Genomic DNA, 19,976 nt, shown 5'->3' with positions numbered 1-19,976 from the left:
TCATGACCTGAGCTGAAACCAAGAGTCGGACACTAACCGACTGAGGCACCCAGGTGCCCCTGGGTTTTTTTTTTTTTTCTATTTTTTTAAACTGAGATTTCCTATATTTTCATTCATTACAAGTATATGTTCTTTCTTGGGCATAGTTTCTATAGCTAGTTTAAAATCCTTGTGTGATAATTTCAGGAACTGCTTTATATTGAGGTTAACATCTGTTGATTGTCTTTTCGAACTCTGAGAATGGATCAAATTTTCTTAGCCTTTTTACGTGGATAAATTTTAGATTATATTTCTGGCGTTTGAATGTTATGTGTATAGACTCTGTTTCTGTTTTCTTGCTCTGAAGTATGTAAGCAGGCATCTGACTCAAGGAGCAAACTGTCCCACCTGTGGTGGTAGTGGCTCGGATCTTAGTTCTGGCGGTCTCGGGTCTGCCCTGCACATGTGTGGTTCAGGGGACAGCCTGAGACTTGTGCAGGATTTATACAAAACTCTGGCTTCTCGGCTTCTCATTTTTGCAGGGATTCTCTGTCACTCCCTGGTAGCTTTTGTTGCTTTGGGCTCTGATTTCTTTTGCCAAAAAGATGGCAAATTTTTCTATTGGAGTTTTAGCTTTCACATGCTGTGGCCACAGTGCACAGTGGCTCATATCACAGTTGAGGTTAATTTTGGTCTGCCGCATGAGTAGATGCTTTAAGTGTCTGCCAGAGGCTCGGGCAGAGTTTTTACACAGAATTTGATGTTCACCTTCTCTGGCTCTGTTCCTTCTAGGGTTTTCCCTCATTGTCTGGTGGCTCCGGTTTCCCTGAGGTACTTTCCCAGGTTCTTCTAGTCATGAAGAGTATTTTTTTTTTTAAGATTTTATTTATTTATTTGACAGAGAGAGAGAGAGAGTGCAAGAGAACACAAGCAGGGGAAGCAGCAGAGGGGGAGGGAGAAGCAGGTTCCCTGCTGAGCAGGGAGCCTGATGTGGGGCTCAGTCCCAGGACCCTGAGATCATCACCTGAGCTGAAGGCAGATGCTTAACCGACTAAGCCACCCAGGTGCCCCAGTTTTTTGTTTTTTTGTTTGTTTTTTTGTTTTGTTTTTAAGTAGGCTCCATGCCCACCACACGCTAGCATGGAGCCTAATGCAGGGCTTGAACTCACGACCCTGATATCAAGCAAGACCTGAACTGAAGTCAAGAGTCGGATGCCTAACTGACTGAGCCACCCAGGTGCCCCAAGGATGGGTTTTTTAAAATAGGAGTTTAGCTGTTTAGCACCACCACCATGACTGTGGCTGTTCTCAGGGAAAAGCTGAGGACTTTCAACTCACCCCATGCTGGTCGCTTCTTCCAAGTTTAGACTTCCCTTCCAAACATGTTGGCTTTTGTTCACTTGCCAGAGCCCTCAGGTAGTTGTTTTTTATATGTTGTCCAGAGTTTTAGTTGTTATTTGTGGGAATTTTAATTCGTTAGAAGCTTATTCTTCCATACTAGAAGTAGACCTCACAATGATTTTTATCCAAGTATCTTTATCTCAGTAACCTCTAAGAAGGGAGGTTGGATTGAATGACTTCTTAGTTCACTTTTGATTAGTACAATTCCTTGAGTTTAAGATTATTTTGAAGGTAACCAGATGGGCTGTTTTTGGCTACTATGCTTGAGGATTGAATTAACAGAAGTGCGTTGAGGAGTTTGCTAACCTAGGAATGGCTCGCATCTTGCCTTCCCTGTTGTATTATCTTCTTTATTCCCTTTAAACAAGGTTGCTGGGGAATCCCAGTTGAATTTCCGTGACCTCATGCCAGAGGAAACCCTCCCGATTCTTAGGTATACTTCGTATACCATGCAGGCATGTGCCGTAGCTCTAAGTCTAGCTGGCTCTGAAATAGGAGTCTGAAGGAAAGGAGAACAAGTGGATGCCACACAGAGCCCTAGAGGGCAGCCTATAGGATGACTGTTCTCTTCATAGCCTCTTCTGCTTGCCCTTCATCTCTCATCCCTCCATCTTATCCTTCCCCTGGTTTGCCCATCACTCTTCTCTCTCCTCTCCTCATTCTGCTGATTAATTTTATTAAAGTAATATTCAAAATTATGACAAAATAGTGTCTTCATGTTTCCCTACCAGTAGTACATTATTTTAATTTTTAAATTGTTTAGTTTGAAATATAGGTATTGTATATTTCTGGGTGGATGTCTCTTATAGTACCAGCCTTCCTCAGTTTTTGGGGTAACTGAAAATAGTGTGATAAAACAGTAAAAAAAAAAAAAAACAGTAGAAAAAAAAGTCTATGAAGCCTCCCAGTTATTTGGAATGGAATACCTGGTGAGGCTAAGAGTATAAGCTAAATAATTTTTATCTATTAATTCCCATTGGTTCTTTGTTTAAGGGCCTCATTTATTATAATTTTTTGGGGTAGTTATATGGATGTTTCAGAGAGTATTATGGAAGAGGGTGTTGGATGGGGAGAAACCTGGGTAATAGAATTTCAAATATTTTACTCTAAGACTGTAGGTCGGCCTCTAGAATGTACAGTCTGGGAGACTGAACACAAGTAGATTACAAGTAGATTAAGGAATCTATACTCTTCATGCTCAGCTGGGCATGTTTATTTGTAAAAGAGGCTAAGCCCTAATTCAGTAAAACTTCAGACTTATTTAGGATGACTAAGAATGCACAAAAAGAGGTCTGCAGGGGGAAGAATGTGCACTATTAGCATTTGGGGCTGTCAACGGATCGCTTCTGCCTTCTGGAAACTCGTTGCTTCTTATTTCCCTGTTTCTCTTTCTCCTTCTCTGACTGCTTGTTCAGTTTTGAAGCAGAGTCTTTCAGCAACCAGATTTAGATTGTGTACTACAGGCAAGTTCATGGCAGAGGGAGGAGTAGAGAAAAGGAAGAGGAATTGGCTTTTTCCCAAAAAGATTCCACAATGGAACTTTATTATTTGGTTTAGATGCTTAGGAATTCATGAAGTGCAAGGCCATATTCTAAAGCTAACTGCAATGGACTTTGGATTATCTGTTGCTGTATTTGTATTGACCTTCATTTCAGATTATAATTATGGTTCTTTCTTTTTCTTTTGTGGAGATACCTAAAATAATCTTGAGGAGGATCCATCTTGCTTTTTTTTTAGTTAGGGTTTTTTGTTTGTTTTTTACCAAAGAATGTGTATTCTTCTGGATGGAAGGTCGTCAGGGTGTCAGCCCAACTGATTTCACTGTATAATGTTGGTCAAATTAATCTTTCATGATTCTCAGCTACTTACTCATATAATAAGCTACATGGAGTAGATAAGCTTGAAGGTCCCTTTCACTTTTGATTCAGTGATTAGGAGGACATTGGGGAACTTTGATAAAGTTATTTTAGTAGAGAGTTTGAAACTGAAGTATACCTTTTCTGAGGGAAGGAGGAGGAGGTAATGGATGTGAATTATGTATTTGGGCAGCTTGACTAGACAGTGGAGAGAAATAGGAAAATAGAGGATGGAGCAGGATCAAGAGAGATTTTTCACAATAGCACAAGGTCTTTGCTGTTTTGAAGGCACAAAGAAAGGGGCCAAAGAAAAGGGAGCAGTTGACATGTGATGTGGTAGGATGATGGCCCAAACAAGATCTTGACGGAGGTTGAGAGCTGCTCTAAGGCAGGACGGGAGTTACCCTGCCTCCTGCGGTGGGAGAGAAAGGTGAAAGGGTAGGCAAGAAGATGGACACTCTGGTGTGGCACAGTGTCCAGAATTCCTAACATTTCTTTCTTTCTTTCTTTTTAAGATTTATTTATTTGACAGAGAGAGAGCACATGCCTGTGTGTGAGCAGGTAGGGGGAGGGGCAGAGGGAGAGAGAGAATCCCAAGCAGACTCCCATCTGAGCGCAGAGCCCGGCAAGGGGCTTGATCTCACAACCCTGAGATCATGACTTGAGCCGAAATCAAGAGTCAGACGCTCAACTGACTGAGCCACCCAGGCGCCCCCTTCCATTTCTTCTAGTAAAGGTGAAAAGTGAGGTGTTTGCCAAGAGTTAGGTTAGGATAGGAGAAGGAGCTCAAGAAAGGTGAACCTTTGGAAGCACTGTCAAAGTCAATTGGGTGTGAACTCAGTGAGAGATGAATAACGAGAATACCCTTTTGAAGTTGGATGGTGAATAGAAAAGCCAACCTTCTTTGTTCATTTTGTTTTATATCTTTAGATTTATGATTTTTGTTTTCCAACAACTCTGGGTGTAGTTGGTCATCGGTGTACAGTAGACATTTTGCTTTGTTCTCACCTTTTTTTGAACTGAGACCCTATTTCCCGAGAACCTCAAAAAGCATTTTGTCATTTGGGGTCTGTAAAAGATAATGTGATTAAGACAAAATTGATCTTAAATGGATATTCTATTATTAAGTATTGTGTTATAAATTTTATATTTAATGTATGATTTAGTGTAGCATTATAAATGAAAAGACATTTTGACTTTTCCATTTAATAAGTGATGTATAGTGTATGAGAAAAAATGAATATTTTCAAAAATTTTGTTCTCAGTCACTTGTTACAGGGATTTGTCAAGAAGCTCATATTTGTACTGCCTTTTCCTTGTAGCTCTGAGAAAATGAAGGAACCCATTGTTGCTGCTATTTCACCCATTGATGGGACATGGAAGGGGTTTGAGATGGAATTAACTCTAAGATTGCTGTGTTCCATGCGATTCAAGAGCACATGTACTGAGCAGTTTTAAGATTAGAGACATAATTGAGATTGTTCTTTTACAAAATGACTCTATGTGATTATATATAAACTAGTTACTGAGTACTACATTTTTGAAAGTATTCATTTCTTTTTTTTTTTTTTAAAGATTTATTTATTTATTTGAGAGAGCGAGAATGAGAGAGAGTACATGAGAGGGGGGAGGGTCAGAGGGAGAAGCAGGCTCCTCGCTGAGCAGGGAGCCCGATGCGGGACTCGATCCCGGGACTCCAGGATCATGACCTGAGCCGAAGGCAGTCGCTTAACCAACTGAGCCACCCAGGCGCCCCGAAAGTATTCATTTCTTTTAAAATATTCTTTTACATGGTTTACTTTTAAAAAATATTTATTTTAAACATTTCTTTCTTAGAATAGGTTATATATTCACATGGCTCAAATTTCAAAAAATAAAAAATAAAAGAATACTTCTTGAGAAGTTTTTCTTGGCTCAATTCCTCCAATTTGTCTCCTCCACAGGTAACCAATGTTGTTAGTTTTTTTTTTTTAAAAAGTATCATTGAGTTATTTTAAGCATATAAAATCAAATACATTTATAACCCACCGCCATTTTCTTACACAAGCAGTAGCACATTATACTGTATGCTTTCTTATTCTTTTTTTATGTCTGTGTAACATTTCATCATATTGATGTACCATAACTTGTCCCCCCACTGATGAATACTTAGATGGTTTCCAATATTTTACTATTTTAAACAATGCTAAAATGAATAACTTTATACATATATTATTTTGCATGTATACCAAGGTTGCTTAATTTAGTTTAAATTAATCACATAAAATAAAGCCCCACTTGTCAAAGTTTAAGATGACATGCTTTTTGGGATGTATCTAGATTAAAGTGCAGGTTGAAATTTAAGGTTGTGTCAAGGCATCAAAAAATAAATAATAACCTTAGTTTATCACTCAGTGGTTGAAAGTCTAATATTTTGTCCTATTTTTAAAAAAATTTATTTTGGGGCTTTCTTTCAAAATACAAAAAATTTTCAAACTGCTATTCAAAAGTACTTTTCTGGTAAATAACACATTATGGAGGCAATCTTATTCCCTGTAAATGAAAAGCCAGTATTGATATTTTATCTTCCATATTTCTGCTTTTTAGTTTCTATTGGATTTTAAAGTATTGGAGACTTTTTTGTCTCCAATCAGATCGTGATCTGATCCAATCAGAAACGTGATCAGATAATGCAATATACAACACTGGTAAAAATCATCGTGAGTTAAAGTTGTAGGATTTAATGTTTGTGTTCTTTATTCACTTATATTTCAATAATTCCTATGTTTTCTGTTTTTAACCAATGGTCCTTTCAGATATAAAGTAAATGATATATGACTAAACATGAATGAGTTAAAAATCTTAGGACTATCAAATTCGCCAGGCTGTTGACTGTGATCACCTGAATAAGACACCAACCAACTAGGTCCTAACCTGACCAGTCTTACATAACTAACTGTTGTACAAGCTCTCTGGATATGTAGACAGAAGTTCTCAATGTGTTTGTTTTAAAGGTTAAGACATTCGAATGATTATTTTACATATTGACTTGAAAAAGTAACATAGAGATAGATGCCATCACCATCTTATTGAACTTGAAGTGTTTGTATATAGTAGTTAAGAAACACTGATATTGGGGAAAGTTGAGGAGGAAAAAGGATATTGGAGGTTGTAATCACTGTCTCCCATATCTGCATTTGGAAAAGTAATTGTTACTTATTAGAAACTCTCTGGAAGCTCTTTGCATTTATTTCTCACGTACAGTACTTCATATTAAATACTTTACACAGTACCATGGGAAGCCCACAATAAATTATCATTTAATTCTTGTCTGAAAATCCTTACAGCACCCACATCCTAAGGTAGCTCTCTAGGGTCAGTAGGAGAGAGGAAGGAAGATAACCTTTGTGTCTGTTCCCTAAGCTATAAACGTAGTGGCATCCCCAGACAGAAACTGCCTGGTGTATTTGTCAGAATATGTACTTCCGGGGACCACCCCAGATGTAGTGTCTGAGAGTCGGGAGCAATTTATAATGAACTAATAGAGAAGTCATTTGAAAATTGGTGAGGATATCAGGGAACAGAGGGGCAGAGGTATTGTGAAAATAGTTTGAAGGAAGTGGCCACATCATAGGGTTTGCTACCAAATTGCCCCTTGTAAAGATCCCACCGCAAATCTAGTGCTAGATCCGTGGTTACTGTTGTCCTTGAAATGCTAACCTAGACCTGACCCAGAACGGCAGAATTTCAGATTAGAGAGACACTTTAATCTTTTCTAAGAAGTTGAGCCTGCTTCAAGCTTTATTAACTTAGTTCATGATTATCTAAAATAGTCTTAGTCCTGTTTACCATAGGTAATTCTGCTTATGTTAGTCTTGAAAGAGTGAAGCCAAATGTTATTTGGGATCCAGGCCCATATTGCCAGTTGCCAGCAGGGTAACTACTTGGATATTCCTTAGACAGCTCAAACCCAATAGGCCTGTACTCATGTTGGGGCAAGATGATGAGTATTCTTTTTTTTTTTAAGATTTTTATTTATTTATTTGACACAGAGAGACACAGTGAGAGAGGGAACAGAAGCAGGGGGAATGGGAGAGGGAGAAGCAGGCTTCCTGTGGAGCAGGGAGCCTGATGCAGGGCTTTATCCCAGGATCATGACCTGAGCCGAAGGCAGACGCTTAATGACGGAGCCATGCAGGCGCCCCAGATGATTATTCTTTCAGTGTACGAGGCACTGAGTATCCCAAGGCATGTTCCCCATCTTTAGACTCTAGTGCAGTTGGGATTTATCAAAGGGTTTGACACTTTAAAAAGATCCCTGTGTGTAGAATGAATTGGAGTGAGTCAAGGGCTTGTGGCAGGGAGACTGATGAAGAGGCTGTTGGGAAATCAGGTGCGACGTTGGTGGCATGAGCTAGAGTAATGGCAGTGGTAATAGGAAGACGTGGTGGCTGGATGGAACACATTTTGGAATTAGAATCAGTGGCACTGGTGATGGACTGATTGTGGGGGCTGGAGGCAGCAGATGTCAAAGGTGAGTCCCAGGCTTCTGGCTCAAGCACCAGCATCAGCCTGGTCCCATATACTGAGATGATGGAAGTTGACACTGGGGAACAGGTCTGGGGTGGAGGGATGAGAGTTCCATTTGGGGGATTATTAGGCTTCAAATATCTTTAGGAAAGTCAGGTATCCCTTGTATATTTCCTTTTGTCAGTGAAACCATTTCTCTTCACCCTGACCAGCACCTAACATTCTTGTCTCACTCTTTTGTTTTGTTTTGTTTTTTTGTTTTTCCAAATTTCTTTCATTCCTGTAAGCTGCTTTGTTATATGTACACCTTTGCATTGCCATCAGTGTGGTTTGCTTTCCTTCCTCTGTCCCCTTTCCCACACCATTCTCTGCCTATTTACTCAAGCCTCCGAAGCCCTGCTCAGGTGTCATCATTCCTGCGAAAGCTTTGTGCGTCATTTCCAGATGAAATCACTCCCTTCTCTGCTCTATTTCTCTGCTCTGTGCTCATCCCCGTAATTTGCACACACAGCCCTAAACTCGAATCACGTGCATACATATTGGTCTTAGACTTAACAGGGTATGACTCCTTGGGTGCTAGGCCTACTCTTTTATCTTTGTATTCCTTTTTAAAAAAAATATTTATTTGAGAGAGAGCGAGAGAGTGAGCATGAGTGGGGGGGATGGACAGAGGGAGAGAGAGAGAGGCAGACTCCCCACTGAGCAGGGAGCCTGACGCCGCGGGGCTCGATCCCAGGACCCCAACCCCGAGATCATGACCTGAGTCAAAGGCAGATGCCCAACTGACTGAGCCACCCAGGTGCCCCTTTTGTTTTTGTATTCTAAACATAATCCTTGGCCTGTCGCTGTTCGTTGAAATAAATGGAGCCAAAGTTGGCAGCAAGTGCTAAGAGGTTTTGGTAATTAATAGAAATTCACAGTGTTTAAAATGCATATACTGGGTTCTGTGGTGCCCCCAGAGCCAGTCCAATTCTAGACCGTGCTTAGGTTGTAAACACAGGTTGATGCGAGTATAATTACTCTATTCAGATATACTTTGCCCAATTTGATATCAGGTAGTTTGAAGGACAGCTTTTAGGAGTGCATAAAGGTTTGCAGTTTGGCACAATTAAAAAATACCAGCTTTATTGAGATATAATTTATATACCATAAAATTCACCCATCTAAAGTGTGTAATTTGGGGCGCCTGGGTGGCTCAGTTGGTTAAGCGACTGCCTCCGGCTCAGGTCATGATCCTGGAGTCCCGGGATCGAGTCCCACATCAGGCTCCCTGCTCAGCAGGGAGTCTGCTCCTCCCTCTCATGCTCTCTGTCTCTCATTCTCTCTCTCGCAAATAAATACAATCTTAAAAAAAAAAAATTTAAAGTGTGTAATTTGATGGTTTTCAGGATACAGATTTGTGCATCCTTCACTATAATCTAACTTTAGAACATTTTCATCACTCTACAAAGAAAACTTGTATCCATTTGCAGTCACTCTCCACTCTCTCCCACCGCTTCATAGTGCTGGGCAATCTCTAGAGAGTTGCCTGTTCTGGACATCTCTTACCCATGGAATCATGTAACGTGGTCTTTCGTGAATGGCTTCTTTCACCTAGCGTAATGTTTTTGAAGTTCATCATTCATCGAAACATGAAGTTTCAGCATGTATCAGTACTTCATTCTTTTTTTATAATTGAATAATATTACATGCATGGATATACAGATTTCTATTTATCCATTCATCAATTGATGGACATTTCCATGTTTTGGCTATCATGAATACTGCCATGAACATTTTTGTACAAGTTTCTGTGTGGACCTGTTTTCATTTTTCTTGGATATATACCTAAGAGTGGAATTGCTGGATCTTGTAGCCCTCTAACTGCCAAACTATTTTCCAAAGTGGTCATGCCATTTTACATTCTCTCCAGCAGAGAATGAGGGTTTCAGTTTCTCTACATTCTTACCAACACTTGCTGTTGTCTTTTTATTGTAGCCATTTTAGTGGGTTTGAAGTGATACCTCCTTGTGGATTTGCATTTTCCTAATAACTAATAATGCTAAACATCTTTTCATATGGTTATTGGCCATTTGTGTGTTTTCTTTGGAGAAATGTCTTATTCAAACCCTTTGCCCATTTTTAATTGGGTTGTGTTTTTATTATTAAATTTAAAGATCTGTGTCCTTCACAGACATATGATATACAGATATTTTCTCTCATTCTGTTGGTTGCCTTTTCACTTTCTTGATGGTATAGTTTGAAGCATAAAATTTTTAATTTTGACCAAGTTTAATTTATCAGTTTTTTTCTTTTGTTGTTTGTGCTTTTGCTATCATATTTAAGAAACCATTGATTAACACTGGTGCAATTTTTTAAGCCTGTCTTTTTCCCTTGAATATTTTTCTTCAATCCCAAGGTGGCCGTGAAACCATCATAACTTATTTGGGAAACTTTGGACTCATTATACCCCCGGATCAGACTCACAGTGCCAGATCCATAGGTCAAATAGGCCAAAATTGCATGTGTGCTTGCAAACGGGGGCAAGGATGGTAACTATTTGCCTGCCAGTCTTGGAAAGATATTTCCTAGAATCTGTTAATCTGGTGAGTAAAGGCTTTTCAAAGGTACGGATAGCCTTTGCACTTTTTTACTTAATGTTCACGGAACACCATTTAAATTAACTATGTCCTGGAATCTTAGATGAGGGTTTAAACTTGCCTGTAATAAGCAGTTTACAAAAGAGGAGTATTTGAGTGAAGCTTACCAGTGGTTTGATAATTGGGAGACCTTTAACATCCAGGCTTAGGTTTCCTGTGTGCATTTTTCAAAATGCTAACTGTCGTAATCTTTCTTATTTATTTCACATTTGGGAATATAAGTTGTTTGTGATTGTTTTTGGTACATTTCCCTGCTCTTCCTCTTAGTGTCAGTTTAAGGAATTGCTAATTGTCCATTCTTGCTGGAAAGTACTGATTTCCATTTGAATATCACAGTCTTTCTGCTAAAACTTTCCTATGTTGATTTGAGCAAATACAAGAAGCCTTCTGTTTGTGGACTGAATGTTCAGCCTGCCGTGACGTAGTCACTATTCTCAATGAAGCTTATTCATCACTTTCCATGCTGGTGCATTGTACGGGGCTTGCCGAGGATCCTGGAGACTTTGAAAGGAGAGCTTCTCCTCTGCTTACCTCCATACACTGTTGGTATTAAGTGATTCTGTTCTCTGTCTTTTCCAGACCTTGTGGATAATTAGATCTTTTTGTTTTCTGTTGATTCCCAGTCGTGTCTTGCAGATGGGTAGGCACTGATTGAGAATTTGTTCATTTCTGATAACAAAATGGCAATTAATGCTCTTGGGAGATAGTTTTATGTTCTCTTGCATGTAAACATTTGTCTTATATCCAGTGTCATTTTACAAAGACATGGGCAACATTATGTTTTATAAAAGAAAATGAAGTGGCAGTTGATCTTAGATTAAAAGCTTATTACTCTTTAGGTAAATTAAACTGTTTAATATTTAATCTTGTATACTTGTTGAATAATTAGATTAAATTCACAGGTTAATTGCTGAATTTCACTTGTACAGATACAGCTCTAAAGATGCACAGGGTGTTATTTGTCCTAGTTTATGACCAGAATGAAGTAGAAGTTGTTATAAAACTAAGTCCATTATATCCTTTGGGAAAATCATGTGCCCTGAAACACAGCAGGCACTTATTATGAGAGCCTGATAAAACAATCAGACCACCATACATGGATACTGAGCTGTCCCATGGCCACAGTGAAAGATAAGTGGTATTCCCCATGTGTGTTGGCTGTGGCTCACAGGGATATATATATCCACAATAGAACAATATTTGATTTATTTCTGACTACATCTAACAACAGGCTTACTTTTTCCCCAAATATTCTGTGAAAAATGGTAGATGCTTGCCCTGTGTTCTCCACCACTGTTGCTTTCTCTCAAGAGTCACTGAGTTTTAGGGACTCACTAAACTGTGAGAAGAAGCTATTCTAAGGAGAAACTTATCTCTAGATCTCTGTGGAGTTTACACTGGGTTTGGGAGGGCTACACCTTCCCTGAAGATTGGGAGCTCCAGAGGAGCTGGTTTGATTCAACAGTTTTCATTTGAGGGACAGATTTTCCCTAGGGTTATTTCAGGGCATAATTTCTTCTAGCCAAGAAACCCTCCTACCCTGCCCACACACGCATGCACTTACACCCCCCCTCCCCTTTAGAGATTCCCTGAACCCATAGAATTCTCTGGATTGAAAATGAGTCTTGGTTTGATACTTATTGGAGTAAGTACCTCAGGTCTGCTGTGGTCCAGAACTAACTAGGGGGTTTCAGGAGACCCTAGGGTTGCCCTGGGGCTAGTAGTGAAAGGATTATGCTTATTCCCCTTTTTATCTCTCATGGTGTTTAAAATACTGCTTTATACATAGAATGTGCAAAATAAATGTGTTGGCTATAACTCTTTTCTTCTTCTCTCTTTGTATGTATAGTGTGTGTGTGTGTGTGTGTGTACACATGTTATCAAGGCCCAGTATCATTCTAGAATTTCACATTTTTCCCCAGATACCTTCCCTGTCTCTCAGCAGCACACTCATCATACTTGTATTTACTGAACTTCAACATTTTCCTTCTAGAATTTACCATTTCATCCTCATCTTTCTCCTCTCAGTGACCTGCTCATCATCCTCGTGCTTACTGATCTCCCCCTTGTATAATCAGACCATCTATGAATTAAGTGAACAACTGTCTAATTGCAGATTCTGATACATATTGGTAAGTAAGGAATATTATACATTCCTGCCTTTGAAACATTTCTCTAAGCCATTCTTTCTTGCCTGTTCCCCTTGACATAATGCAGGTTCTCTTCAATTCCCACTTAGATTATCCCAGTATGTTCATAACTTCTCTGCCCTTTCTTCTGTTCTCTCTTCCTTCAAATCTGAGACCAGAATAACTTGAATGAAAATATAAACACATCCTTCTCTGGATAATAACAATGTTCAGTGGTTCCCTCTTGTGTTTTATGTAAAAGGCCCAAAGCCTAACCTGTAAAGTCATACAAGTCTCTTGTAGTCTCTTTGTGGCTTGACTTCCTGCACTTTTACTGTTTATTACTGTGCCTCAAACATGCCATCCACTTTTATGACCCCCAGGCTTTTGCAGATGCTCTTCCTTTGCCTGGGGTGCCTTTCACTTCTCACTATCTCTGGTTAACCCCCACTTATCCTTTGCAGTCTAAAGGTTATCTCCTCTCTGGAGCCGCTCTTAAATCTCTTAGGTTATTTCTCTTCATCTTGGTATAGTATGTAGTACTTGTATTACATCACTTTATTGCATTGCTTCTCAAACTATTTGTGGACTGATATTTTGTAAAAAAAAAAAAAAAAAAGTAATACAAATAAAGTAATAGAAAAATGAAATGTAAAAAAGACATACAAAACAGAAGCCTCATTTTTAGATTAATAGATTCAACAGACCTAAAATTACTGTTAAATTGCTATAAAATTTCTAAATGTTTACTTTCAATTTCTGAATTTGCTGTCTTCTTGTAGACCAACAACAAACAATTCATGGGTTGGCATTTTGAGTAGCATTGCTTTACAACATTTATCAAACAGTTTTATAGTTTTTGATGTATAGTATTTACTTTTCTCACTAGGCAGGGGCTAGGTCTTATTTATCTTAATTATCTTGTGTTTTCCTTTATGTGGCTTCTCATCCTTTGTCTTCTAACCCCCCTAAAACAGGTCTTAAAGTAGTGCATGACACAGAGTTAATTGGTAAATTTTGTTGAATGAATTAAGTGTAGCATTGATCTCCTTACCTTATAGTCACAACTGGTTTGCATTTCGCAACTTGGGTAGAGCTTTATATTAGTTTATGTGGGTATTACTTTGAATTTCATGATGTCACGGAGAAGTTCCGCTGGGGAAGGGGCTTGCACACTCTGAAGTAGATGCAGTTGTGTTGTGATATGCCTTAATTTCAGCAGTCTCTAGGAAATTTTGCATGCAAAACATCCCTACAGCTTTAGCACAAGTGATAAAATAGCTCTCTGCAGTAGGGGAGAGTAAACTAGTAACACCACTGAAGCAACCTTTTAGCAAATAGCTGCTTTGAGGAGAATGTTTACTGCCAGTTACAAATGAAATGCTTTTAACTTTTCTGGTTTTATTGACATAGCGCATGTCAGCCTTTCTGTCCTCCAGGTCTCCCCTCCTTGAGGAGATCCAGCCCTCATGTCCCTCCCTTCATTCTTATTCACAGTTCATTAGTCAAGTTGTCTTTAGAATCTGCTCTTTTGAAGTTGTATTCATCCAGTTTCAGAAGCCTGGAACCTGCCCCCCTCGCCACCCCCTCCCCACCCCCCCTCAGTTTTCTCCTGTGGTGGAAAGAATTGGAAACCTGAGTTCCAGCCCAGGCTTTGCTACTGACCACATGACTCTGGACAAGTTACACTCCTTTTATAACTTGGGTCCTCCTTTGAAAATCCAGATTAGATTATTTCTAGGGTTTTTTTTTTTTTTTTTAATTCTTTCCTTTGGTCCTTATGGGGGTCGATGTTTGCTTGCTTTGCTTTTAGTCTTTTAGCTCTGACTGGTGACCTTCGTATACTATCATATATATACAGTGCCTTCTTATATTGACATTCTCTTTGCTCCCTCCCTCCCCCCTCCCCCCAGGATACTGTAGCCTCCTCCAAGACATCTTATTCATCTTTGTTTTAGCTGCTCTTGGCCCAGTGTCTCAATTCCTGCCCTATTAATGTTGGGTGACATGTTAAGCTGAACTCTGTCCTTTGTTTTTGCTTCAGAGCTTTGTTTAGCAATCTGCCTACCAGGTGAGAAACCTTGCATTGGTTGCATATTTGATACCTAATTAATATATTACAGGACTGTTTGAAGTTGTTAAAGTCATAAAGCCATTAGAGTAATGGGGATCAGTCACATGCATGTGTGAAACAGATGAGAGATGTGGTTATTCATTCATTGTTCTCCTCAGGAAGTTCTCATTGATTATTAGCTTGATGAAGGGTCTGACTTGATATTCCTGTGTCTGGGCCTTCTTGGCCTCTGGCAGTGGGGAGAAAGATGTGAATTCTCTGCCCACATTCCGTCCAGCCCAGCAGGGCAGCCTGCCAAGAGTCTCAAGTCACATGCCCAGTGAGTTGCTGTTACATTTTTTCTTCCTTGTCTTTTTCAAGGCTCTTGTTGTTGGGATCTCTGCCTGGTGTCCCTGGATTGTAGCTCTTTTATTTCCCCCAGTGGTGAGCTACAAATATTGTTTAGTAGCAGTTGCAATCTTTCCTGGGGCTGCGTTACCTCTGCTGAGTAGGCCAAGCATATTTTATGACACTACGCTACCAGGCAGGTCTTGGCAGAAGTGGGGGCATTAGATTTGTTCTAGTCTTTGCTTGGAGCCAGAACTTACACGTTGAGCTCATACTCCTCAGTACCCACAGCCTGCCCCAGAACCCCAACCTAGGGTATGTGTGGGTGGGTACAGTGTGAGAGGCATCTCCTCCTCACCCATTTGCTGAAGGAGGGAAATCCTCACCCTCTGGAATGTATATGAAATATGAAATAACCCTCACATTTAGCTTTTCTTGTTAGGCATCCCATTGTGCATTCTGTTTGTGGAGCTAAGCCTTGCGCCTCTGTTAGTAGCTTTCATGTACCAACGTGCAGGCATCATTAGGAAGGTTAGTACTTTTAGTTGTATTTGTAATGATGGCAGTGGATTAAATCTGAGCCTCTACACATTTTCCTAGTCCGTGTGTTTGTGAGGTTCACAAGAGTTAGAAGTTTAGTGGATGGATATCTAGTGGAACGAAACTAATTAATGCTTAAGTTTATTGAACCGCTGACCTTAACGTTCCTTAACCCGGTGTTCTAAGTAGCAGCCACGGTCTTAGAATGACCCCATTACCCAGAATCACTTACTCTGCTGAGAAATGTGCAAAAAAAGAGAAAACTGTGAGACTGGAGGAGAACTTAGGAAATTTCCTCTTTTTTCACTTTTTGTATTTCTTTTCTTTCCATTGACTTCCTCTGTTCTCTCTCTTATGGGAGGAGCACTATTGAGTTGACATCAAACCTGTATTTCAGTATTGAACCCTCTATTTTTGAGCTGTGTCAACTTGGGAGACTTGATTACCCTCTCTTCTCTGTACAAACAGGATACTGCCTCTACTCAGCTTACATGGCAGTTTTAAACATTAAATATCATGTGAAAGTGTATGCCTGGCGTGGTGTACTGCTGACCTGGGGAAGACTTTAGTCAAGTCTCCTTTCCATTCCTGGTAAATTGAGCATACAAAATATTCCTTACTCTAAATCTCTCACTTGCACTATTGGAAACTGGGAGAAAATGTTACAAATAGCATCAAGTAGAAATTGAGTCACTTAATGAAAAAAAATTTAGTTCAGAGACCATTTCTTGTGTATTTCTTCTCCACTGTGAATGGAGGTGAATACAACTTCCTTGAGCTACTGGTAGTCTAATGGGTAGCATAGGCACGCAGGCAGGCATTCCGGAGGGTGTGGTAGGTGCCGAGGAGGGACAGCCGCTTTGCTGTGCACACACGGGGAGGAAGCAAGAGGAGGAGGAGGGTTGGGAGAGAGGGAGGGGCTCCTGAGGGAATGGATTTTTGAACTGTGGCTTCTTGAAGGGGAAGGACGTTCCGGGCAGAGAGGACTGCGGGGAGAAAGGCAAAAACGTTGTCAAGTGGCACAGGGAGTGCAACTGGGTTTTCAGGTTCGCTTAGCTGTAGCAGTTTGCTGGTGGTGGAACGGGCAGCTCATGGGAGGACTTTGCGTCCTGCTGAGAGACTTGGTTTATCCCTTAGTGGAGAGTGAGGTCCATTCATCCCCAGGCTCTAATCTAGGGTGGAACATAAGCACATCTTCATTTTCAAAGTGTCTTCTGGTGGCAGTGCACAGGGTGTATCCGCGGGAGACAAGATGAGTCAGGGGTAGATGTGCTGAGAGGCTGGTGCAGGGGGTTCAGAGGACAGGTGATGAAGTCCAGAACAGAAGGAGCAAATGGCAGAAAGGATAAAGAGGAGGCCACCAACTGAGAGCAATTTAGGAGGTAAAATTCCTTTGTCCTGTAGGATGACAAAAATGTCCTGGGTGATCCTCTAGGTTCTTGTCTTGGATGCATTGGAATGGAGAATAAAGGAAGAAGATCTAGTTTTGGGAAAAGATGATAAATCCAGTTTTGGACAAATTGAATTTGTTCTGCTTGAGGAATGTGACCAAGGGGAAGAAAATCAAGCAATTCAATATATGGGTCTAGGGTTTAAAGGAGGTCAGAGCCAGAAATGTAGGTTTTCACATTAATCTTAATTGATAATAGTAATGTAGGAAACAAAAAGTAAAATAGTCCTTTTGTCCTTGCATTGTGACAGAGGGACAGACATTTATAATATAACACAAATGAAGCTGTCATTAAAAATGTCTGGTAGATCTCCCACCCCCCTTCGATTTCAATTCTCTCCTAAATAGAGATAGAATATTGTTATCTCCCTTTTCTCTCTAAATTCCCATAGTGCCTTTTCGTTTGAAATACTGCTTTGAAATTAAGTAAGTTTGGACTTTGAAGGGTCTTACACTTTAATGTGGTACTTTACATAACTTCAAGCTGCATTTTAATGCAGCTCAGCATATCTTCTGATGCCTCTGGGAGTGCTTCAAAGTAATTTATTATTATTATTAATATTATTATTGTTATTTTATCATTAGCTCTCAGACGAAAGTTTAGAGAAAATTATTAGAAAAATCTGGGTGTATTCCCTGGGCTATAAGAGGGATAAGTGTAAATGTCTCAGCTGCAATGGCTTTTTGTCTTTTCACTTGCTGCTCTCTCTCTCCTGGAGGCTCTGCAGTTTTAGATCAGAATCAAGGTGTTACTGAGTGACAGTATTCAAATAAAGTTCTTGGAGCTCAGGATTTTTTTAGATAATCTTCCACATCATCACCTTTCCCTGTTACCATTCCCTTACATTTTCTCAGCAAGGAGGACAGACTTCATCTTACTTCAGAGGCTCTTAGGAACCACATTCTTGGATAGTCTCATTCTGTTCCTTTGTGGTCTATACATATTTTACTTAAATATTCTCATGTCAATATTGAGCTTTATGGTAATCTGTCCCTTCCTATCCTCTTCCATTTGAATATACATAAAAAATCAGTGATTCTTTTCTGGCTTCCTTGAAATTATATTTGACTGTTTTTTTTTTCCCCCTTCCTCCATCCTTCCCTCCTCCTATCCATTAAGGTAAAAAATATTCTAGGCCCAATCACTATGCCCCCCAAAATATACCAGCTAGATCCCTATATTGCTCTAGCCACATGACCAACCACCCTTTCCATAAATAATTTTTGTACTGGGAAGTTTACTGTCTTGCACTAAAGCTCATTTAATTATCAAAAGGCCTCCCTTATGTAACAGGGTGATATTGTGATACATTAACCAATGTGCTTTCTGTTCCTGGTATTTCCTGTTGCCCTCTGACAGTTATACTTTTTTCTGGTTATCAGGGAGAGGAAAGAGACACCTCAGCAGAATGTAGAGAAGAGGCAAGGGTCTAGTTTTTGAATTTCAGAAATTACAAAGTCTTGATGTGTCTATAAAACTAAGTTTGGAAAAGTTAAGAAAAAAGATTTTGTAGACTAGTTGAGGAAGGAGAGTCAGATAGGGAGTTGAGGGAACGTAGGTGTTGGCATTGTGCTTGAAAGAACACTTTAAAAGGGTTTGATGAGTTCTAGAGGTGAGTGGACTTCTCCCTGAGACATCAGTGCAGAAATGCAAGGATCAGGTTTCTGCCCTACTTTTAAATGGGGGGGTCACAAACGAAATGAAGTTTAGTCACAGAAAAAAATAGAAAGAACAGAGTTAGGGGTGCCTAGGTGGCTCAGCTGGTTAAGTGTCCGATTCTTGGTTTCAGCTCAGGTCATGATCTCAGGGTCCTGAGATCGAGCCCCACATCAGGCACTGCACTCAGCACAGAGTCTGCTTGTCCCTCTGCTCCTACCCCGCTCGTGTGTTCTTTCTCTGTCTCTAAAATAAATACATAAAATATTTTTAGAAAAGAATGAAATTATATTCCTTGCCCATGTGATTTGTAGAATGAAGTCCTATTCACTGTCTCTGTATTGAATATAGTAGATTGCTTAGGTTTGGAAGTCAGCCTGATGTGGGTTTCAGTCCTGGCTCTGCCTAATATCCTAGCCAGGCTACTTCATCTCTCTGAGTCTGTGTCTCTCATTTGTGTAACGGGGATTAATAACACCCACCTGTGGGAGTGCTTCAGTGCCTGGATGGAGATGTATGTAAGGGATCTATTCCAATGCCTGGCTTATCATAAGCACTCAAAAATACCCTCCTTCACTTTATTTTTTCTCTCAGTACTACCTTTTATTTGGTCTTCTCAAGACTTACAGAATATATCTAAATACTTCTTTCATGTGATAGCCCTACAGGTATTTGAAGACCAATATCCTTAACTGTGCCTAGCACTGTGTCTTGCGTATTTGAGAAGCAGTATCTCACAGCGTATTCTGGGGCATGTTGCTGAATCCCAGCTAGGTCACTTACTAGCTTGGGTAGGTTACTTAACTTGTTTGGACCTAGATTTCCTCATTTGGAAAATGGGATAGTCATAACTATCTTCATGGTGGTTGAAGATATTAAAGATGTTAGTATATGTAAAGACTTCCAGGTGCATGATAGTTCATTAGGTGTGGAGTAAGCATCTCATTGGACGGAGACAGTGCCACTTGTTCACCTAGTACTGTTTTATTTTCCTCTTAGAGCCGGACCAAAGCTGCATTTTCCTGCCTTCTTTGCAGTTAGGTTGGGGCCATGCATGTATTCTAACCAGTAGACTTTAGTGAGGGTGACAGGGTGTGGGTTGTGGAGACCCACATGTTGAGATAAGGGAATCACAAGGTGATATGGGACTGGGTCCCTGAGTCACCGTTCGGAAGAGAGCTTTGGGATCCATCGAGGATATTGTGTGAGCACAAAATAGACATTGTATAAAGCTGCTGAGGTTTCAGAGTTGATTTGCTATTGAGGCATAATCTAGTCTGTGTGGAATAGTACAGTATGGCTATTATTATTATTGATTAGATGAACACCAAGTGGAAGACACTGTTGAGGGGTCAGTTTTAGTAGAGGCCTTTTTAATGAAGATATTAAGAAGGCGAGAAGAGGGGATTTTATTA

At 40.0% G+C, this 19,976-nt stretch overlaps 1 protein-coding gene across 3 annotated transcripts in view; it reads left to right on the top strand.

Annotated features, from left to right (window-relative positions):
- Nucleotides 1–19,976, top strand: part of IGSF11 (immunoglobulin superfamily member 11) — a 141,567-nt gene that overhangs the window by 30,253 nt on the left and 91,338 nt on the right. For 2 of the 3 annotated variants that reach the window (XM_032406605.1, XM_032406603.1), the window contains exon 1: nucleotides 10,016–10,926. The exons of the other annotated variant lie outside the window; for it this stretch is intronic. In XM_032406605.1, the coding sequence (XP_032262496.1) occupies nucleotides 10,845–10,926 (82 nt within the window). In that variant the 5' untranslated portion in view covers nucleotides 10,016–10,844. Of the gene's footprint in view, nucleotides 1–10,015; nucleotides 10,927–19,976 lie in introns of those variants that run through there. 3 annotated transcript variants of the gene reach the window in all.

The sequence above is a fragment of the Phoca vitulina genome, unplaced genomic scaffold (genome assembly GCF_004348235.1).
Source record: "Phoca vitulina isolate PV1807 unplaced genomic scaffold, GSC_HSeal_1.0 scaffold8, whole genome shotgun sequence".
NCBI classification, from domain to species: domain Eukaryota; kingdom Metazoa; phylum Chordata; class Mammalia; order Carnivora; family Phocidae; genus Phoca; species Phoca vitulina.
Note: the sequence above shows the minus strand (reverse complement) of the source record. Positions and strands in the feature narration are given on the sequence as shown.